At 36.6% G+C, this 23,471-nt stretch overlaps 1 protein-coding gene across 1 annotated transcript; it reads left to right on the forward strand.

Annotated features, from left to right (window-relative positions):
* The first annotated feature begins 910 nt into the window (after positions 1-910).
* Positions 911-22,692, forward strand: IFI44 (interferon induced protein 44). The gene is made up of 9 exons (XM_012442729.2): positions 911-1,027; positions 1,332-1,795; positions 6,884-6,920; positions 7,881-8,076; positions 8,521-8,670; positions 12,448-12,619; positions 20,403-20,503; positions 21,195-21,369; positions 22,368-22,692. Exons 2-9 carry the CDS (start codon positions 1,342-1,344, stop codon positions 22,412-22,414), a joined length of 1,332 nt encoding a protein of 443 aa, XP_012298152.2. The 5' UTR covers positions 911-1,027; positions 1,332-1,341; the 3' UTR covers positions 22,415-22,692.
* Positions 22,693-23,471: the final 779 nt, after the last annotated feature.

Genomic DNA, 23,471 nt, shown 5'->3' on the forward strand with positions numbered 1-23,471 from the left:
GTAGCAGTAATATTGTCTTCATCATAAAGTTATTAAAATACATATGTGAAATACCTGTAAATTGACTGGCAAATAATAAGCCTATAGTAATATGATTTGTAAAGCTAAGTACTAATACCCATAAGCTGCTTAAAATATTCTTATTTGATGTGCTATTGTTTTTAATAGGGTCAACAAATTAAGAAATCCTTTTCAGGGCAGGCAGTTAATTTAAATTTGTTAGAACCAGTCAGGTATAAAGCAAGAGGGGACAAAGGAGGACTGGAGAGTGGATACCCAATGATACAAAAGCATTCACACTCAAAAATTAAAAAAAAAAAAAAGAAATTACATTGGCCCTACACAACAAATATGAAGGTTGAATTCTGTCTATAGAACACAAATTTATGATCCCTAGCAATGTGATGTTAGAGAAGGAACTTTATCATGAAATTGACATGAGTTGGTTTATATGTTGTATATATCTTATATCTTATCTCTATAAATGACATCTCCTCATTTTCCTGTGGTTAGAAGACAGGGGCCAGGCAGAAAAGCAGAGGAACAAATTTGGAGGCTATAACAACATTCTACATAAGGAAGTATGCTAGTGTAGATAGAATAAATTGATAGCAAGGATTAAGAGATGTAAATGAATTTGAGATACATATTCTAGAGGCAGAATATGCACTACTTTTTATATGTCCATATACAGAAATTGGTTGCATTATTCTTAAATAGAAATATTTTTAAAAAGTCAGTGAGCTGTTATGTTTCCTTCCCTCTGACTTCAACTCCTTGATTCTCTCAGTATTATTTTTTATATAAATGTACCGTCTAAATTAGCTAGATCAGTTTATGCTCCTTTGTTGAGAGAAGTTGGCATGCTATCAAGTGGGCTGGGCATCCTGAGTTTCAGTTTCCCTTCTCCGAGTCTTCAGAGCTTCAAGGCTGCTGAATAATTTCCTGTTCCCATTTTGTGCCTGTCTAGATAACCAGACAGAGCAGCTACCCTCAGCTCTAGCTGATACTATCGACACTACAACAGGTAAATGTCTTTCTGCTTTTCATTTTTCCTAGCAAGCATTAGTCTCTCTCTCTGTCAATCTCTCTCTCAGAAGACAGTGTCACTTGTCAATCTCTGTTTTTTTAAATAAAAAAATAATAATTTGTAGTAAAAAATTAGCTAATTTGTTTTTTTGCTGTCTGTTTATCCTTTGTTTTCTCATTTTTTGCTGTCTGTTCACCCTTTGTTATGTAGAGTATATAAAAGGCATAAATGCAAGTTTTATAACAGTACATGTTATCTGGTTTTTAATATTTAATGGAAAATATATCTGATTTGCCATTAGGTCAAGCAGTATGGCAGTGACAACGCGTTTGACATGGTTACAAGAAAAGATCCTGCAAAATTATACTGGAGAAAAGCGGCTTAGCCTTCTTTATAAGGCTAGTGTCCATGGATTCTCTAAACAAGCTTTGCTTGATAGATGTTGTAATCAAGGGCCTACTCTAACAGTGATTTATAGTGGAGATCATGTTATTGGAGCTTATTCACAAATGAGTTACCACCAAGGAAAGCATGCTGCCATCCTCCTTTTCACACTTCAAGGGACTAAAATTTCAAAATGCGCAACAGGACGATATACACCAGAAATACTGTTTGATGATGAATATATGCAATATTATTCCATTGATTTCCAGATAAATGTAAGCAATCAAAAAGTGATTATGAGCCCAAAGAAAATTGAAAATCTTGGACTTGGTCAAAATCGCGCTTTGTCTATTCAGGAATGTGAAGTTTTTCGTTGTGAAGGTAGGTTTAATTAGGAAATCTTGTATAGAGTCCTCCCTTGCATGTTTGGTTGGTTTGAACCAATTCATCTCTTTAAGGAAATGTGACCTTTTCATTTGTCCATAATTTGGATGGTTCAGACTGAAACCTGGACACAAATTGTTCGCTAAGACACAACCATGGTCAATAAAATATATATTTATGATAGGAACACTTAACATAAGATTTATCCTTAGCAAATTTTTAAGTACAGTAAATCCTCACTTAATGTGGACTATAGGATCTTGGAAACTGACTTAAGTGAAATAACTTAGAAGGAAATCAATTTATTTCCCTCATGATTATGGAAGAAAGACATTTTTCAAGGACATGCTGTATGTCGTTTTGCTTAAAATTACAGTTTCCAAGAATCCATGATGATGTTAAGTGAAGACCTACTGTAGACCAGCAGTGGTTGCCACCTTTTTGGCACCAGGGACCAGTTTCGTGGAAGACAATTTTTCCACAGACTGGTGGTGGGGGGTTGGTTTTCAAGCACATTACATGTATTTTACACTTTTCTATTGTTGTTATGCTGTAACATATAATGAAATAATTATACTACTCATTGTAATGTAGAATCAGTGGGAGCCCTGAGCTTGTTTTCTGCAACTAAACAGTCCCAACTGGGGGGTGATGGGAGACAGTGACCGATCATCAAGCATTAGATTCTCATAAGGAGCATGCACAGTTCATAATAGGGTTTGCGCTCCTATGAGAATCTAATTCCACCTCTGATCTGACAGGAAGCAGAGCTCAAGCTGTAATATGAGCAATAGGGAGCAGCTGTAAATACAGATGAAGCTTCATTCACCTGCTGCTCACCTCCTGCTGTGTGGCCTGGATCCTAACTGGCCACAGACAGCCACGGTTCCATGGCCCCAAGGGTTGGGGACCCCTGCCATACGGTATTGTTACTGTGGGTACTATACTGTACAGTAGATCTCTAAGATTTAATTATCTTGCTAGGTAAAACTTTGTACCCTTTTACAAATGTATCCCCCTTTCCTCCTTCCCGCAGTCCCTGGCAAACCACCATTCTAACTCTGCTTTTATAAATCTATTTTAGATTGCTCATATAAGTGGGATTATGTAGTATTTGTCCTTTTGTGTCTGGTTCACTTAGCATAATATCTTCCAACTTCATTCATATTGTCACAAATGACAGGATTTTTTTTTTTTTGAGGCGGAGTCTTGTTCTTCACCAGGCTGGAGTGCAGTGGCGCAATCTTGGCTCACTGCAACCTCTGCCTCCTGGGTTCAAGCAATTCTTCCACCTCAGCCTCCTGAGTAGTGGGGACCACAGGCAAGTGCCACCATGCCCAGCTAATTTTTGTATTTTTAGTAGAAACGGGGTTTCACCGTGTTGGCCAGGATGGTCTCTATCTCTTGACCTTGTGATCTGCCCACCTCGGCCTCCCAAAGTGCTGAGATTACAGGCGTGAGCCACTGTGCCCGGCCATGACAAGATTTTTTTTTTCATTTGTAAGGCAAAGTAATACTCCATTATATGTATATACCACATTTTAAAAGTCCATTTATTTGTTGATGGACATTTCAGTTGCTTTCATACAGTTTCACACTATATGAAAAGAACATAATTAATTTTTTTTACTAAAGAATATTTAAGTTATTTCCAATTTTTGCTATTGTAAACAGTGCTCCTGTAGTATCTTTATGCATATAACTTTGTCTACAAAAATACTTCTTTATGGTGACTCCTTAGAAGTGAAATTGTCACTTAAAGATTATGATCATTTGGATTTGGATGGATGCCTTTCAAGAGGTTCAGTTGTCTATACCATCCCTAATCATTATAGAAATGCCTATTTCCCTGTTTCCTTATCTGTCTTGGATATCATCAAGTTTTATAATATTTGCTGATTTGATTGTGAAAAGGTAGTTTCTCTGTTTTATTTCCACTTTTCCTTGATCACTAACACCTTTATGTGCATTGGTGATTTGCATCTTCTGTGAAATACTTGTTTATATCTAATCATTGAAAAGAAGGGCTCCTGTAAATGGCATTACCTGAGTATTTGCATGTTCTAAAGTAATTGTCTGTGATATTCATACTTGAATGACTATAAGAGTACATCATTCTTGTATTACATTTATTTGGGGGGATATTTTAATGTTTCTACCGCATTGATGTTGTTGTGGAAAACCTAAGGCCAGATTATTTATCATTGCTTTTTTTTTTTTACTTCTATTTGAGTCATTTGATCTTTTTTCTTTGCTGTCTTTAATTTTTATTAAATAAAAAATATTTAATAAATTTACTTGGATAAATCATGGTATCTGCCATTCTAGATCAGTTAAGTAAACTTTTTATTGAGATGTAACACATAATCAGTAAAGTACACAATTGATAAGTGTATTTACAAATAGAACACCCTCATGTAACAACATTCAGATTAAGGAATAGACTACCATCATTTCAGAAGACTCTGTCATGATTCTTTTCATTTATTACCAACCAAAGGTAACCATTATTCTGTCTTGTATCAACATTAATATTTTCTGTTTTTGAATCATATATACATAATTATAAACCTACCAAAGCGTGAGCTTTTTTGTGTCTAGCTTCTTCCATTCAATATTATATTTATGACACTGAGCTAATACAAGGGATTAGATTTCATTTAAAAATATGACTCCTACAAATCAGATCTCTTACCAAATATTGCTGTATTAGTAATTTCAAAGATAGGGGCAATCATAAATCTAAGAAAAGGCAGAAAGAGTACTTAGATATTCTGTATGGCTCCCTAAATCTTTTCTTTCCATATTCCACATATGCTTTAGGGGCCAAAGTAATAGGCAGGGCTTTTAAGTAAAGTTTATTGTCCACTTTACATATTGAAAAATTATACACCAGCTTCCAAGACATTTTCGAGGAAGCATGCCCCCTTAATCCACAGAATCTGGATTTTTTTTTTTTTTTTTTTTTTTGAGAAGGAATCTTGCTTTGTAGCCCAGGCTAGAGTAGAGTGGCATGATCTCAGCTGACTGCAACTTCTGCCTCCTGGGTTCAAGCAATTCTCCTTCCTCAGCCTCCCAAGTGGTTGGGATTACAGGAATGTGCTGCAACACCTGGTTAATTTTTTGTATTTTAGTATAGATGGGGTTTCACCATGCTGGCCAGGCTGGTCTCAAACTCCTGACCTTGTGATCCACCTGCCTCAGCCTCCCAAGGTGCTGGGATTACAGGTGTGAGCCACCATGCCTGGCTGGAATCTAGATTTATTTACTAAGAAATTCTTAGCCAACAGATATCCTGTTAAGGACAGTCAAGAGATGAGTACTGTTCCATGTGGGAAATATCATTAGTCTATTTACCAGGACATAAAATTACTAGCATAGTTATTAGAAAATTAGACTCAGTCAATTATCTTCTTTTTTTCTGAGAGTGTTCCCCAGTAAAGTGAGTGAATGTATTGGCCTAGCTGCTTTAATTCCTACCTTCATAGTGATTCATCCTTATTCTTGTATGTAGCAATAGTTTGTTCCTTTTCATTCATGTAGAATTCCATTGTGGTCCATTCTTCACAGTATTTTATCCAATCATCACTGGTGGACATTTGCGTTTTCCGGTTTGGGGCTATTACAAATAATACTGCTATAAATATTATTGTACGTATCTTTTGATTCACAAGTATGAATTTTTTTTTGGAGAAAATACCAATGAAATTGCTGGATCATAGGGTATGTATATATTCATCTTCAGTTGACACTGACAAAATTTCCTAACATAGTTGTAACAATTTCTACAATTTCTACAAGTAGTATCAAGGGTCGCCGTCACTTCAAATCTTTTTCAGCATTTTGTATTATTTTTAGAATATGTAACTATTTTGGTATATGAGTGGTGGTATGACATTTAGCAATTTTGTCTTTCTTTGATAAAATAAGATAATTTATTTTACATTTCAAAATAATCAATTACTATATTAATTCATCCTTTCTTCATGTTTTAAAATTTGTTTTCATATTTTATTATTTACTTTTATATTCCTAGGGTTTGTTTCTTTATTCTTCTTAAATCTATTTTCAATTTTCAACATTTTCCTTCTTTCTTGGTCATTCATGAAATGGATTTTATCACAAAATGGATATAAAGGTTCATATTGCTATTTTCTATATTTTTATAATTGTGTTTTTTATTTCTTTTTGGATATTAAAGTTATTTAAGAGATTTTTAAAATCTCCAGAGGCCGCTTTCCCATTTGTTTGTACTTGTGCTTTACTAATCTTATTATAGACATTGAGTGAAGTTTTCACAATTTCTACTATTGGTAATTTATTGTTTACTTAGTTACCACATGTATGGCCATGTTTAGAAATGTTCCACATGCTATTCTTCTTTTGTAATTGAGAGAATTGCTAGCCTCACTTATCCTTATCCTTTCTGTTTTAAATTCACCATAAAAATGTCTCTTTCCAAGAAAAAATAATTCTCAGCCTGAGCCTTATTGATCTGAATGAAGTCCTTTGCTTATCTCTGAACAATTTACTGTGCTCTGATTGGGTAGGCATGAGTCTCATTTTCTCTTCCGGGAGAAGGAATAAAATTAAGTGAGCTGGAAGTTTCTGGAATTCCAATTGTTAATATCAAGTTGTAGAGAAAATCTAGTGCCTGTGTTTTCTGTTTGTTTGTCTCCGCACATTAACCATCTTAGACCTATTGGATTATGGAAGAGAAAATGTCTTATCAGAGCATCCCCACATCTGTAGGCCTTGCTTCTTTTATTCAGAAAACACCCATACCCTCAATTCCCATGTCAGAGTGAGTCACACATCACTGTCGAGTAATTGAATGAGAAGAGATCCGCTGATAGTACAGTCTTGCAGGGTCTATTGCCTCAAGCCCTTGCCTCTTCAAATGAGATGATGTTAATGAGATTTAACAGAATTTCCTCTATAAAATTGCTCCCTTTTCACTAGGCAGGACTGTTATCATGGAAAAGCTATTTTAGTATTTGTCCCTAGTGATTTCGTTTACATTCATTCAGTCAGCCAATCATTCAACAACTTCTAATCTACATTATTCTTTTGTTATTTCCCTAGATTTACTGGAGGAAAGAAAGATAAAAGTGGTCACTGAGTAAGTCAATGTCTTTAAGATTCTATTACTCTCTTCACTATCTTTGACTTATTCTATCACAGGTCTCATTAATAAAATTGGCAACACATATCACACATAACTTGTGGATCATCAAGAACAAACTGTACCATAATCATAAAATATCTGATAATATTAATGTTAAAACAAAAACATCACTGAGTAAAGGGGAGGAAGTTTTAATGTTATGTACTTGAATAAAAACAGTTATTTGTTTGTATGTCTGCGTTTTGCTTAGAATTCTTGCAGTTAAAGTTTCAATTGCTCTGGAGAGTTGCTGTGGAAGAAGTTGGCAGGTGGGGAATACCTACCATGAACTTCAAGAATATGTTAGAAATTGATTACTTTCATAAATTTTGGAAGTCACATGTATCGTGACTTCATCCTTACTATTCTGACTAGCAAATTCGAACTACAAGTGAGTCCATAGCTGAATCATATTGCTTACCTGAGGCCTTCAAACACTGCTTCCACTATTACTTCTAACAAATCACACCAACCTTGCCTTACCCTCACCATTATTCTAGTAGGGGAACTTTTTGTGACTATGGTTTCATTTTCCTGATCAAACATCACTATTGTGCCTATAGGATTTAGTATACTAATTACACATTTAAAATACTAATCACATGTATTGTGACTTCTGAAGTTTAGTCTTAAATATTGATCTTTATGTTTAATATAGCTATTATTTATTCGTAGATTTATATGGTCTAGGAACTTAAATCTGAAACATTTTATGTCTGGTTTTAGTTGTGCATTATTTTGCTTTTTGTTCTTTTGCAATAGGATTTGAGGTAAGGTAGTCTCATGTCTTTTATGTAAGAAGGCAAGTTGCTAAACAAAAATAGTATCTATGAAAAAATGAATTCTAGTAAAATTCATTGTAAGGTTTTGTGACCTAAACTCAGTCAATTGTTAAAAATTGTCATGTCTAAACAGGCTCAGGAAGAGCTTATTGTCTGCCTTGAGAACTTATGAACCATATGGATCCCTGGTTCAAAAAATACGAATTCTGCTGCTGGGTCCAATTGGAGCTGGGAAGTCCAGCTTTTTCAACTCAGTGAGGTCTGTTTTCCAAGGGCGTGTAACACATCAGGCTTTGGTGGGCACTAATACAACTGGGACATCTGAGAAGGTAAGTACATTTGAGGCCACCTAATCTTTGCTTCTCTTTTCAAATTAATTATATTTCAAAAGCCTTTTACAGATCAACTTTATTACATGTAGACTTCATCTCAATTTACAAGAAAACATTATTCTTGGCTGGGCGTGGTGGCTAATGCCTGTAATCTCAGCATGTTGGGAGACTGAGGCAGGCAGATCATGAGATCAGGAGTTCAAGACAAGCCTTACCAATATGGTGAAACCCCATCTCTACTAAAAATAAAAAAAATTAGCTGGGCATGGTGGTGCATCCCAGCTACTCAGGAGGTTGAGGCAGGAGAATCGCTTGAAGCTGGGAGGTGGAGGTTGCAGTGAGCCAAGATCATGCCGTTGCACTTCAGCCTTGGTGACACAGCAAGTCTCCATCTCAGAAAAAAAAAAAAATTCTTTAAAGTTGTTTTTCTCCCCTCTACAGTATAGGACATACTCTATTAGAAATGAGGAAGATGGCAAATCTCTGCCGTTTATTCTCTGTGACTCATTGGGGCTGGGTGAGAAAGAAGAAGGCCTGTACATTGATGATATAATCAGCATCTTAAATGGTCACATTCCTGATAGATACCAGGTAAGATTTGACTAATGAGAAATTATAATTTTTAAAAAGTGCTTATGTTTCTGACTTTTTTGACACCCTCAACATGGGGTATAATGATACATCTCCCCCAAATTTATATATTGAAGTGCTAATCCTCAATGTGATGATATTTGGAGGGAGAGACTTTGGGAGGTAATTAGGTCATAAAGGTAGAGACCTCATGAATGGTATTAGTGCTCTTATTACATGAGAGACGTGAGCTCTTTCTGTCATGTGAGGATATAGCCTAAAGGTGACTGACGCAAGAACAGAAAATCAAACACCGCATGTTCTCACTCATAGACAGGTGTTGAACAATGAGAACACATGGACACAGGGAAGGGAGCATCACACACTGGGGTCTGTCGGGGGGAAATAGGGGAGGGACAGCGGCGGGTGGGGAGTTGGGGAGAGATAGCATGGAGAGAAATGCCAGATATAGGTGATGAGGAGGAAGGCAGCAAATCACACTGCCATGTGTGTACCTATGCAACAATCTTGCATGTTCTTCACATGTACCCCAAAACCTAAAATGAAATAAAATAAAAAAAAAAGGTGACTCTCTGTAAACAAGGAGGAGGAGCCTGACCAGAAACTGAATCTTTTGGCACCTTGATCGAACTGTTAAATATAAATGTTTGTTGTTTAAGCCACCTAATCTATGCAATGTGTCCTAACAGCCCCACCTGACTGAGACACGTGGCTTTCATTTTTATGTGAAAGGACACTGAGCACTGTCATTGTTCCAGTCAAGAGGAAGCGGAGATCAAAGAACCATCTCAGTCTATATATTTTTTAAACTTCTAGTCTTTTAATGAACATTCAGATCTTGAATTAATCATTGTTTACTTTGTTCCAAATGGATAGTCAATCATGTCAACACCTTTCAGTGAATGCCTTTTGTATCTTTTCATTATGAAATATTGGGGTTAGTCTTTGTATTCTCTAGTTTCTTCTATTATTGTAGTGATCTATTATTTCATGATAACATTTTAATTACTATATTATCTAATTGTTTTAGTTACCGTATTAATCAATTATGTCTTGATAAGTTACTGGATACACATTCATTTTTTATTACTCCTATTTCTTTTTGTTAGCAATTTTCATACATATACTTTTTCAAGTGAGATTTTTTGTGCTTTGTTTGATCATTTGTGTTTGATTTCTTGTTGTTTACATTGAAATTATATTACACTTTATACTGAAAATTGATTTACATCTATACATATCTAGTGTGCCTATTCAAAAACACAACAAGTTTTGTTTTTCTATTCATGCAAGATTCTTCCATTCTTTTAGTATGGAGTTATCTTGTAAATGTGGTTTTTTAAAATATTCTTTTTTAAAATAAAACCTTTTTTTATAGAGAATTTAAAAATAGACAGAATAGTTTAATGAATTTCCATGTACTCAGCTTCAAAAATTTTTGATCTAGAGTCAATCTTGTTTTATCCACATCTAGCCACCCACTTTCTCTTCTCTTGTATTAATTTACAGTAAACCAAGAAATTATAAAATTTTATTCAACATTGAATATACATATAAATATATAAATAGGAGCATCTTTGTTTCTCCTTAAACATAGCCATAATACCGTTATCCCACCTAAAATTAACAATTGTTCCATAAATTATCAAATACAACTCAATGTTCAAATTTCTAATTGCTTTATAAATATACATTTTTAAGTTTGTTTGAAAAAATATCAAATAGATCTATTCAGCCTCTTGGATTTGGTATGTTCTGCCTTTATATCTCTTGCTTTTTTCTTGCCATTTGTTTAGTAAGAAATCTAGTTCTTTTGTAGACTTCTGTGTAATCCAAACTCTGTTATTTGCATCCCTCAGGGTAGTTTTACATGGTCCTCTGTTTTCTATATATCCTGAATATTGAGAGTTGAATCTAAAGCATGTTTCAGTTCAGATGCTACTTTATAGATTGTGTTGTATTCTATGAAAAGGTGCACAATTTGGGGATTTCTCACTTTTCTAATATTGGTATTAATCAATGTTTAATGCCTAGACCCATTTACTTGTTAAGGTATAAAAATAGTGACACTCTGTATTATTTGTTCACTATTTTACATATGAGAGAGAAACTTCCCCTCATCCATTCTTTGATTACCCAGTAGCACAATTTAAAAAGACCAACAGGATACATGCTTGAATTGTTCTCCTTTTTACAAGATTTTGAAATAATAACATCCTCTTCGCATTTGCCAATAAGGTCAAGCTATTATTTTATTGCTATTAATAACTCAATATGAATTGAACATATGTTGTGTTTTTCAATCCATTGTAGGTTTTCTCCATACTGATGTCAAATTTACCATCTTGTATCAGTGGGAGCCTCTACAATGTGGATCCTGAGTCCTTTTGACATGAACTTAAAAGTCTTTTTTGTTTTCTTTGATTCTTGCCACAGTTTTAAAACAGCTGTTTCTTCAAGTAGCCCTGATTTGGGCATTAGAAATGTTCATAGCTACTTGGTTGGTCATTGTTTCTTGCCTTTTTTAGTGATCAGAATTATTTAATATACATTTTCATGAGAAAAAATGAATTATAAACTTACACAGAAACTTCTTATTCAAATTCAGTACTAAAAAGTTTTTGCTTACTCTCTTTTCTATTAGCTGTATATCTGCTTCTCCCAAAATGAGAATTTCCATTCTCAAAAACACTGGAGATAACAGAATATCATGTCACAACTCATTTGCTTTATCTTATATGATATCTACAGTAGTCTCAGTATAAAGGCTCTATCAGTACCATGAACAATTTCATCATAATCATTTAATATCATTTCATATAATCACAATCAAAACTGGAAACAAAACATTTTAGCAGATCTTTATAGTGTATTTAGGTTGTAACATGTATCCTTGTAGGGGTATACAAATTATTGTATTTTAAAGTCAATCAGAAATAGTTTCTCTCTGTATTATAACCACAACAGTTCACTAATTCAATTAAATTTATGAATCGGTTTTTAAGTTAATTTGGTTTTCTATTTGTGTTTAGCATTGGTTCAAAGATCAAATATACAAAATAAGGTCTATTCAAATAATCTATCTTCTTTCTCTGCCACTTCAAATAAATTTCTCCCCTCTTCCTATTAGTAACCATATAAAATGTATAGTTTCCTTGCCTTTTTAAATGTCTAACAAAGTATATACAAATTTGTGGCTACTCCATTCTTGGAGAAGTGGTACAAAACTATGTTTTATTGACATATCAGACTATGTTTTATTGACATGGCATTTTTCTGATACAGATGTTTCAGCAGTTAATAACCTTGTGCATGTGTCATTTTGCATTTTTTATAGTATATCAGTGGGACAGATTCCCAGCAGAGAAAGTGCTAGCTGAAGAGTAAAGGCATCTCATCTTGAACCCCTCCTGTCCTTGCACTCTGCTTGATGCTACCAGCCTTTTTTCTGAGTGCTCTTACTTCTATCTGTAGGCAGATTGCCTCTCTTATCCAGAACACTTTCAGCCGTATCCTTATACTCTTTAGCAGACCAGCTCCTGCTATTTTAGCTCTCAGATTACATGTCCTTTCCTCACAGAGGCCTTACTTGACTAGGTGAAAGGACTGCTAGCTACTTGCATAATGCCTTTTCTCTCTACCCAGATTGTTAACCTCATACTATTAGAGACTTTTCTGTTTTGTTTACCATTTGGTTCACTTTCACAGTTCCTGGCATATAGTTTGTGCTCATAAATATTTGTTGAATTAAAATGTTGCTTTATGTCTACTTTACAGTTTAATCCCATGAAACCAATTACATCAAGTCATCGTAACTACATTGATTCCCCATCGCTGAAGGACAGAATTCATTGTGTGGCATTTGTATTTGATGCCAACTCTATTGAACACTTCTCCTCTAAGATGATAGCAAAGATCAAAAGCATTCGAAGGGTGTTAATAAAGTGTGGTGAGTCTCATTCCACTTTGCTACTAAGGGCAATTGACCAGATTGTATTTTAGAACGGCTTTTGGACAGGAAAAAGAACTTAAGTAATTGCATATTTCAGCCTTCCCTGGCCTACCAGTGTGCTTCAATCAAATTGAGCATTCATTAGCTATATGACTTTGTACAAGTAATTAAACTCTCTGGGCCTCAATTTTTTAATCAATCAAATTAGTATAATGATATTACCTACCTTAAAATCTTTTTTGTTAAGAATTAAAAAATATTTAATGTATATGTGAAGGGTAGTACAATCCGAACTACATGCTACCCCTGTATCCTGGCATGCATTTATTGACCAAGATAGGGCCTTGGGCCTTAAGAATTAGAAAGTTTAAAGAAACATTTCAGTAAGGAAAAAAAATAGGAAGGTAAGAAGTTTGGTAGGGAGAGGTAAAGAGTTGGGAGAAGTAACTAGGATCAGAGATTTAGGGTGACCCATTCTGGCTTTTCTTGGTCATATCCATTTTGAGTGGGAAAGAGTCAGTTTATCACTTTTTTTTTTTTTTTTACTTTAGGAAATAAGCATTTTATTTAAGCCACCTTTTAACATAAATCTCATCAAAAGTTTTCTATATTCCCAATACATGGAACACTGGATATAATATCATCTTGTTTACAAACTCATGACCATCATTATGCTCATTATTTATCATGGTAAATGATGGAAAGGATGAGAAGAGGTAACATTTATTGTTCACCTATGTGTCTTATACATAATACTCAACTTCCTTGAACCTATGAACTAAGCATTGTTATCTGTATTCTACAAATAGAGACACTAAGGCTTAGAAAAATTAACTTGTCCAAAATAAGACATATTGAGTCAAAATATGTATCTAGTTATGCTGATTTCAAAACTTTTCTATTCCTCTTCCCACAACCTTCCCCCAATTTTAACCCAACTTCTGAAAGTTGCTTTTTATACATCATTTTTTGCTGTGGGGGCCCTCAGTAAAAAACAGTGAAGACTGTTTACCGCTATGCAAAACAGTCCAGTTTGCTGAGATTGTAAAAGATGATTTCTGTCCTTCCTTCCTTGCTACCAATGATCACTTTCAATATATCAGCTTAACAGTAACGTCTCCCTTCTCCTAATATGTTCTTTTTTTTCTAAAACCTAGGCAACTTGCCAGGGAAAACCAAATTATCTATTTTATTAAAGAAATAATATAATACTTGAGAGAAAAATTTCTATTTTTTCTATGAATACTGTTTTCATCTTTTGTTAGAGACTTTTTAAAACTGTCAGATTTTTTTTTTTTTTTTTTTTAATATATTTATTTATTGCATTTTAGGTTTTGGGGTACATGTGAAAAACGTGCAAGGTTGTTGCATAGGTGCATACGTGGCAGTGTGATTTGCTGCCTTCCTCCCCTTCACCCATATCTGGCATTCCTCCCCATGCTATCCCTCCCCAATTCCCCACCCCCCCGCTGTCCCCCCCACTCCCCCACAACAGACCCCCATGTATAGTGCTCCCCTCCCTGTGTCCATGTGTTCTCCTTGTTCAACACCCGCCTATGAGTGAGAACATGTGGTGTTTGATTTTGTGTTCTTGTGTCAGTTTGCTGAGAATGATGGTTTCCAGGTTCATCCATGTCCCTACAAAGGACGCTAACTCATCGTTTTTAATGGCTGCATAATATTCCATGGTGTATATGTGCCACATTTTTCCTGTCCAGTCTATCATCGATGGGCATTCGGGTTGGTTCCAGGTCTTTGCTATTGTAAACTGTGCTGCTATGAACATTCGTGTGCATGTGTCCTTATAGTAGAACGATTTATAATCCTTTGGATATATGCCCAGTAATGGGATTGCTGGGTCAAATGGAATTTCTATTTCTAGGTCCTTGAGGAATCACCACACTGTTTTCCACAATGGTTGAACTAATTTACACTCCCACCAACAGTGTAAAAGTGTTCCTATTTCTCCACATCCTCTCCAGCATCTGTTGTCTCCAGATTTTTTAATGATTGCCATTCTAACTGGTGTGAGATGGTATCTCAATGTAGTTTTGATTTGCATTTCTCTAATGGCCAGTGATGATGAGCATTTTTTCATATGCTTGTTGGCCTCATGTATGTCTTCTTTTGTAAAGTATCTGTTCATATCCTTCGCCCACTTTTGAATGGGCTTGTTTGTTTTTTTCTTGTAAATCTTTTTTAGCTCGTTGTAAATTCTGGATATCAGCCCTTTGTCAGATGGGTAGGCTGCAAAAATTTTTTCCCATTCTGTTGGTTGCCGATTCACTCTATTGACTGTTTCTTTTGCTGTGCAGAAGCTGTGGAGTTTGATTAGGTCCCATTTGTCTATTTTGGCTTTTGTTGCCAATGCTTTTGGTGTTTTGGTCATGAAGTCCTTGCCTACGCCTATGTCCTGAATGGTTTTGCCTAGGTTTCCTTCTAGTGATTTTATGGTGTTAGGTCTTATGTTTAAGTCTTTAATCCATCTGGAGTCAATTTTAGTGTAAGGTGTCAGGAAGGGGTCCAGTTTCTGCTTTCTGCATATGGCTAGCCAGTTTTCCCAACACCACTTATTGAACAGGGAATCCTTTCCCCATTGCTTGTTTTTATCGGGTTTGTCAAAGATCGGGTGGTTGTAGATATGTTGTGTTGCCTCCGACGCCTCTGTTCTGTTCCATTGGTCTATATCTCTGTTTTGGTACCAGTACCATGCTGTTTTGATTACTGTAGCCTTGTAGTAGAGTTTGATGTCTGGTAGTGTGATGCCTCCTGCTTTGTTCTTTTTGCTTAGAATTGACTTGGCTATGCGGGCTCTCTTTTGGTTCCATATGAAGTTTAAGGTGGTTTTTTCCAGTTCTGTGAAGAAGGTCATTGGTAGCTTGATGGGGATAGCATTGAATCTGTATATTACTTTGGGCAGTATGGCCATTTTCACGATATTAATTCTTCCTAACCATGAACATGGAATGTTTCTCCATCTGTTTGTGTCCTCTCTTATTTCGTTGAGCAGTGATTTGTAGTTCTCCTTGAAGAGGTCCTTTACGTTCCTTGTTAGTTGTATTCCTAGGTATTTTATTCTCTTTGTAGCAATTGTGAATGGCAGTTCGTTCTTGATTTGGCTCTCTTTAAGTCTGTTATTGGTGTATAGGAATGCTTGTGATTTTTGCACATTGATTGTGTATCCTGAGACTTTGCTGAAGTTGCTTATCAGTTTCAGGAGCTTTTGGGCTGAGATGATGGGGTCTTCTAGATATACAATCATGTCGTCTGCAAATAGAGACAATTTGACTTCCTCCTTTCCTAATTGAATACCCTTTATTTCTTTTTCTTGCCTGATTGCTCTGGCTAGAACTTCCAGTACTATATTGAATAGGAGTGGTGAGAGAGGGCATCCTTGTCTAGTGCCAGATTTCAAAGGGAATGCTTCCAGTTTTTGCCCATTCAGTATGATATTGGCTGTCGGTTTGTCGTAAATAGCTTTTATTATTTTGAGATACGTTCCATCGATACCTAGTTTATTGAGGGTTTTTAGCATAAAGGGCTGTTGAATTTTGTCGAAGGCCTTCTCTGCATCGATTGAGATAATCATGTGGTTTTTGTCTTTGGTTCTGTTTATGTGGTGAATTACATTTATAGACTTGCGTATATTGAACCAGCCTTGCATCCCCGGGATGAATCCTACTTGATCATGGTGGATAAGCTTTTTGATGTGCTGTTGTAATCGGCTTGCCATTATTTTATTGAAGATTTTTGCATCTATGTTCATCATGGATATTGGCCTGTAGTTTTCTTTTCTTGTTGAGTCTCTGCCAGGTTTTGGTATTAGGATGATGTTGGTCTCATAAAATGATTTGGGAAGGATTCCCTCTTTTTGGATTATTTGGAATAGTTTCAGTAGGAATGGTACCAGTTCCTCTTTGTATGTCTGGTAGAATTCGGCTGTGAACCCATCTGGACCTGGACTTTTTTTGGGTGGTAGGCTCTTAATTGCTGCCTCGACTTCAGACCTTGTTATTGGTCTATTCAGGGTTTCGACTTCTTCCTGGTTTAGGCTTGGGAGGAGGCAGCTGTCCAGGAATTTATCCATTTCCTCCAGGTTTTCTAATTTATGTGCATAGAGTTGTTTGTAATAATCTCTGATGATGGTTTGAATTTCTGTGGAATCTGTGGTGATATCCCCTTTGTCATTTTTTATTGCATCTATTTGATTATTCTCTCTTTTCTTTTTTATTAGTCTGGCTAGTGGTCTGTCTATTTTGTTGATCTTTTCAAAAAACCAGCTCCTGGATTTATTGATTTTTTGAAGGGTTTTTCGTGTCTCTATCTCCTTCAATTCTGCTTTGATCTTGGTTATTTCTTGTCTTCTGCTAGGTTTTGAGTTTTTTTGATCTTGCTCCTCTAGCTCTTTCAATTTTGACGATAGGGTGTCAATTTTAGATCTCTCCTTTCTTCTCATGTGGGCACTTATTGCTATATATTTTCCTCTAGAGACTGCTTTAAATGTGTCCCAGAGATTCTGGTATGTGGTGTCGTCATTCTCGTTGGTTTCGAAGAACGTCTTTATTTCTGCCTTCATTTCATTGTTTATCCAGTCAACATTCAGGAGAAAGTTGTTCATTTTCCATGAGGCTGTGCGGTTCTGGGTTGGTTTCTGAATTCTGAGTTCTAACTTGATTGCACTGTGGTCTGAGAGACTGTTTGTTATGGTTTCCGTTCTTTTGCATTTGCTGAGGAGTGATTTACTTCCAATTATGTGGTCAATTTTAGAGTAGGTGTGATGTGGTGCTGAGAAGAATGTATATTCTGTGGATTTGGGGTGGAGAGTTCTGTAAATGTCTATTAGGTTTGCTTGTTCCAGGTCTGAGTTCAAGTCCTGGATATCCTTGTTAATTTTCTGTCTCGTTGATCTGTCTAATATTGACAATGGTGTGTTGAAGTCTCCCACTATTATTGTGTGGGAGTCTAAGTCTCTTTGTAAGTCTTTAAGAACTTGCCTTATGTATCTGGGTGCTCCTGTATTAGGTGCATATATATTTAGGATCGTTAGCTCTTCTTGCTGCATTGATCCTTTTACCATTATGTAATGTCCTTCTTTGTCTCTTTTGATCTTTGTTGCTTTAAAGTCTATTTTATCAGAGATGAGAATTGCAACTCCTGCTTTTTTTTGCTCTCCATTTGCTTGGTAAATCTTCCTCCATCCCTTTATTTTGAGCCTTTGTGTATCCTTGCATGCGAGATGGGTTTCCTGGATACAGCACACTGATGGGTTTTGGCTTTTAATCCAATTTGCCAGTCTGTGTCTTTTGATTGGGGCATTTAGTCCGTTTACATTTAGGGTTAATATTGTTATGTGTGAATTCAATCCTGTCATTTTGGTGCTAGGTGGCTGTTTTGCCCTTTGGTTGATGCAGATTCTTCATTGTGTTGATGCTCTTTACCTTTTCATGTGTTTTTGGAGTGGCTGGTACTGGTTGTTCTTTTCTATGTGTAGTGCCTCCTTCAGGAGCTCTTGTAGAGCTGGTCTGGTGGTGATGAACTCTCTGAGTTCTTGCTTGTTCACAAAGGATTTTATTTTTCCTTCACTTATGAAGCTTAGTTTGGCTGGATACGAAATTCTGGGTTGAAAGTTCTTTTCCTTAAGGATGTTGAATATCGGCCCCCACTCTCTTCTGGCCTGTAGGGTTTCTGCTGAGAGATCTGCAGTGAGTCTGATGGGCTTCCCTTTGTGGGTAACCCGACCTTTCTCTCTGGCTGCCCTTAGTATTTTCTCCTTCATTTCAACCCTGGTGAATCTGATGATTATGTGTCTTGGGGTTGCTCTTCTAGAGGAGTATCTTTGTGGTGTTCTCTGTATTTCCTGGACTTGAATCTTGGCCTGCCTTGTTAGGTTGGGGAAGTTTTCCTGGATAATATCCTGAAGAGTATTTTCCAGCTTAGATGCATGCTCTTCGTCACATTCAGGTACACCTATCAAACGTAGATTAGGTCTTTTCACATAGTCCCATATTTCTTGTTGACTTTGTTCATTCCTTTTTACCCTGTTTTCTCTAATCTTGCCTTCTCGTTTTATTTCATTGAGTTGATCTTCGACCTCTGATATCCTTTCTTCTGCTTGGTCAATTCGGCTGTTGAAACTTGTGCATGCTTCACGAAGTTCTCGTGTTGTGTTTTTCAGCTCCATCAATTCGCTCATATTCCTCTCTAAGTTGTCCATTCTTGTTAGCATTTCATCAAGTCTTTTTTCAAGGTTCTTAGTTTCTTTGCATTGGGTTAGAACATGTTCTTTTAGCTCACGGAAGTTTCTTATTATCCACTTTCTGAAAGCTGATTCTGTCATTTCATCACACTCATTCTCCATCCAGTCTTGTTCCCTTGCTGGTGAGGAGTTGTGATCCCTTGTAGGAGGAGAAGTGTTCTGGTTTTGGGTGTTTTCATCCTTTTTGCGCTGGTTTCTTCCCATCTTTGTGGATTTATCCACCTGTTGACTTTGTAGTTGTTGTCTTTCTGATTTTGGTAATTTTAAGTCTGCTGTGGCAGAACTCATAAACCCCCTGCTCTTCCCCCCAGGTGTTCTGTCCCAGGGAGTTACGGTTTTATGATGTTCCCCTGTGCGGTTGCTGTTTTCCCTGCCCACAAGGTGGCAGCCTAGTCACACTCAGGTTGCAGGGGCTTCGCTAAGCTGCTGTGGGCTCCACCCAGCTTCCGTGTGAACTTCTGGGTGTAGTTAGAACTGCTTCCGCGATGTTGGCCCGCCCCTGTAGTGACGGAGTCTCTGTAGTGGCGGATTGCCTTGTTAGATTGCCCTGGGAACAGCAGGGTGCCTATGGAGAACGCCCCTCCTCCGCAGAGCTGGACCGTCCCGGTTTCAGTTGTGTTTCAGGTCTTCTTGCTGGGTAAGAGGGGACACCGTCTCATCTGATCTGCCTCCGGAGCCGCTGCGTTGGATAAAGCCGCGGCTCTGAGATTCGTGGCGCTGGCCTGGCTACCCGTTTCAGCTCCCCTTGCTGGCTTATAGGGGACTCAGACTCTCTCACTTTGTACAGTGAGCCGTTGCCTCAGGGTGCCGGCCCAGCGGCTGCGCCGTTCAAGCCAGCGGCGCCAGCGGCGCTGGCGACCCGTGTGGCTTCTCTGCGTGTGAATCTCCTGGTCTGTGGGCAGTAAAAATCAGTATGGAAATACGGCGTCCACTCACCCTCTGTGCTTTCTCTCGGAGCTGCATTCCCGAGTTCCTCCTAAGCGGCCATCTTGGATCTCTCCCCCACTTTTCTTAATTTAGAAGCAGAGAATGATCAACTTACCTGCTTGCTGAAATTTAAAACTAGGCAAAGGGGAGATGTGCAGAAATATGATTGCTAGTGTTGTGAAATAAGAGTAGTTTACTTGTGATGCTTTGACACATTCTGTCTCCTTCTTGAGGACTCTTCTCCCCCATCTTGTTCATTAGAGCCCTTTGGTCTTTTTCCTAGTCTCTATCAAAACACAATTTCTGGACAAAATATGAAATCAATCAGCAATATTGTAGTATAAATTTTAGTTACTTCTTCCAAGAAGTGGTTTCATTTGAAGCCTCATTTGTTACCATGGAAGATAATGAAGCTAACTTCCCACGTCAGAGAATTTTCAGATACTAATAAGTAGTTCCAGGGAGTTCTTTTGCGGGGTGAAGGTGACGGGGGTGGGGGGACCTTTCCAAATTTGAAATTGCTCCATAGTTGATAGTTGAGTAACTTGAAGATACTCTAGCTCTCTAAAATGATTTAAAAAGTTCTGTTTGTCATAGATATGGTACATGTGGCTTTGCTCACTCACGTGGATAACATCGATCTGATTACAAAAGCTGACCTTATAGAAATAGACAGATGTGTGCCTGTGAAGTTAAAGGTAACTACTGATTCCCTTTGTAAACACATTTTCTGGGGTATGTTACTACAATCACATATTAGTGTGTAAAAAATAAAAACAAACAGCTACTGGGATTAAGAAGAATTTTAAAATTCTTAAACACCAGTTGGGGGAAGGCAATGATAGCTAATGTTTGTTGAGCAGTACGTATGTGATAGATTTTCTTAATCAGTCCTCATAACAAGCCTATGAAATGGGTACTGTCATTACTGCATTTTACATGTGAGGAAACAAAGAAAACAGAATAAATATTTACCAATGTTTATTGACAGTGCTGAGCAGTGACATAAATATTTTGAACCTGGGCAGTCTGGTTCTAGAAATTAGTCTAAACAAGAATTAAATATTAAACTAGTGTAATAAAATCTACTTATCCAGAGAATGTCTTGTAAAAGAAATAGGAAAGTTATGGACTGTAGTGTAGGTGTCTTTAAAATTTTGTTTCTAAATCATTTAGAATGCACTGCACATATTCCAAATTACAATTGCCAATGACATTAGAACTTGACATGTGAAGTTCTTCAAGGTACTTTGTGAGCCCAGATCTCCATTTTTCCCAGTAGAAAATTATTGCCAAGTTTCTACATTTTGATATTGCTATCATAATTTATATTGACATAAAATAATATTTTCACTCTTTGGCAATGTCTTTTTAATTTCTGTATTGCAGATAGAGGAATTCCAAAGAAAACTTGGATTTGCTCTTCCTGACATCTTGGTGGTTAGCAATTATTCCTCTGAGTGGGAGTTGGATCCTGTAAAGGATGTTCTAATTCTTTCTGCTCTGAGACGAATGCTATGGGCTGCTGATGACTTCTTAGAGAATTTGCCTCTTGAGCAAACAGGTAGATGTGCCTGGTGGTGTGGAAGCCTGGAAGGGGTCAGGTAGTTGGCCACTTTATGCCTGGATCTATCAGATACCTGGCAGCTCTCTGTCTCTTTCTGGGCTGCTGCCCTGTAATCAGTTCTGCTCTTTAATCCACTGCCTGGATGCATTTTTCCCTCCTCGCATCTCCTTCTCTTCCTGGAGTACACCCTAGGGAATCTGCACTACATTTTTTCCCCCTCTTGTCTTAGATGAAAGTTTTAAAATACTCCATCTAGTCCTTCCCACTCTCTGAGCATCCCAAGCTGTATCTGTTGCCTCTTTTCTCAGATTATGCTGCTTTTTTTTTTCATTTTAGGTTTTGGGGTACATGTGAAGAACATGTAAGATTGTTGCATAGGTACACACATGGCAGTGCGGTTTGCTGCCTTCCTCCCCATCACCTGTATCTGGCATTTCTCCCTAGAACTGGATTGGATCAGCATTGCTCCTGATCAGATGCCATCTTTGATTATTTGCTCCTTCCTTAGGACCTTATGCTTCTGTCTTTCTTTAAGTTGCCTTTTTATTCCTCTCCTTCATCTTAGTCTCTCTTCATGCAGTGTGCTTATTGCTAGGTAGAGGTATGTTCTTTTATGTTAATGGCCTCAGAATTTAGTATTACATAAACTTGCTTCTAACAGCCTGTGTATAGTACAGGCTGCACTGTTCCATTTAAAGATTCAACAGAGGTTTCAGTTTATTGAACTCAAATCTTATTTTAGTGCTTGGGAAATCAAATTAGAATATCATATCCTCCCCAGTTCTCTCTTGCTCAAATTGCTGGAAAACTTACATATTACTAACTTTGTTGCCCTGACTCTGCCATCTTGGTTTCCTCATCTCTTCTCTTCCTCACGGTACATGCGCTCCTAATATTAGTGTTGGTTTAGATCTCCAGTGACCCAATGTTCCTCCTCCCTCTGGTTGCCTTTTCCCAGATAATCCACTAAGAATATTTTGTTTCTCTTTTCTCAGGGAATCAAAAGAAGGAAATTATCGAGTGTGCAAAAGGAAAAAAATAGATACGTGAAAGATTCACATATTAATAATTTTACCACATCACAGAATAGTAAAATTCAGAAAGGAGAAAGCACAGACCAAAGAGAAGTAACTAAGACTGAAGAGATGTGTTTTATTTACATATAGGATGAAGAAGCACATAGAACATCGTAGTACTTGTAAATAACTAGAAATAGCGTGATTTAAAGTCATAATTGTGAAAAATAGAAATTTTCTTGGATTTATATTCTGTATCTGTGAGAATATTAATTTCTTATAAAACTTGAGTCTAATTTGATAATGTGTGTGTGTGTGTGATTTTGGAAAAAAGTTGATTTGTCAGGATTTTCTGATATTCACTGTTTTTGCCTTAATTTTGCCTTCTGATTTTATTTCTAAAGCATGTGATTTTAGTCTATATGAGTCCCTTCTTAATGTTATATTCTTTAACCTAAAGCCATTTTTGCTTAATTTTTGAAACTTACTGAATGCGATAATTAATATTAATAAGAATTCCATAAGAGTAAAACTGAAAGAGACTATAGCTTGATTACTTTGTAGTTATTACTATTTTAGCTACAAATGACAACACTCAACCTGAATTATATATATATTATATATATATATATATAATATATATATATTATATATATATAAAGGAGGAGTGTAGTATTGGATCAAGTAATCAAATCATAGAAAGGGCATAGAACTGGCTTCAGAAATAATCGAATCTGGGGATTCAAAAACGGTTGACAATTTCTGTCTCTCTAGCTGTCTCTCTATTTCTGTCTCTGTTTCTCTCACTCTTCCTCTTTCTCTCTCTCTCTCACACACACACTCTCACCGCTTCATTACTTATTTTATGTGTTGCTATCATTCTCTCAGGTTAGCATCCTTGATAATCTTAAGCTATCTGAATTCAAGTCTTATAAATAAGTCTAAAATTATTAGCAATTACTTTTAAAAACCTTTTTATTAAAATATAGTATAAACATGAAAGGTGCAAGATTCATGTATGTGGCTCAATGCATTTTTACAAACTTAACAAACCCAAGAAACTAGCACTCAGATAAGAAACAA

This window comes from Aotus nancymaae, unplaced genomic scaffold (genome assembly GCF_030222135.1).
Source record: "Aotus nancymaae isolate 86718 unplaced genomic scaffold, 86718_ANA_hifiasm-v0.15.2.pri h1tg000007l, whole genome shotgun sequence".
In the NCBI taxonomy this organism is placed as follows: domain Eukaryota; kingdom Metazoa; phylum Chordata; class Mammalia; order Primates; family Aotidae; genus Aotus; species Aotus nancymaae.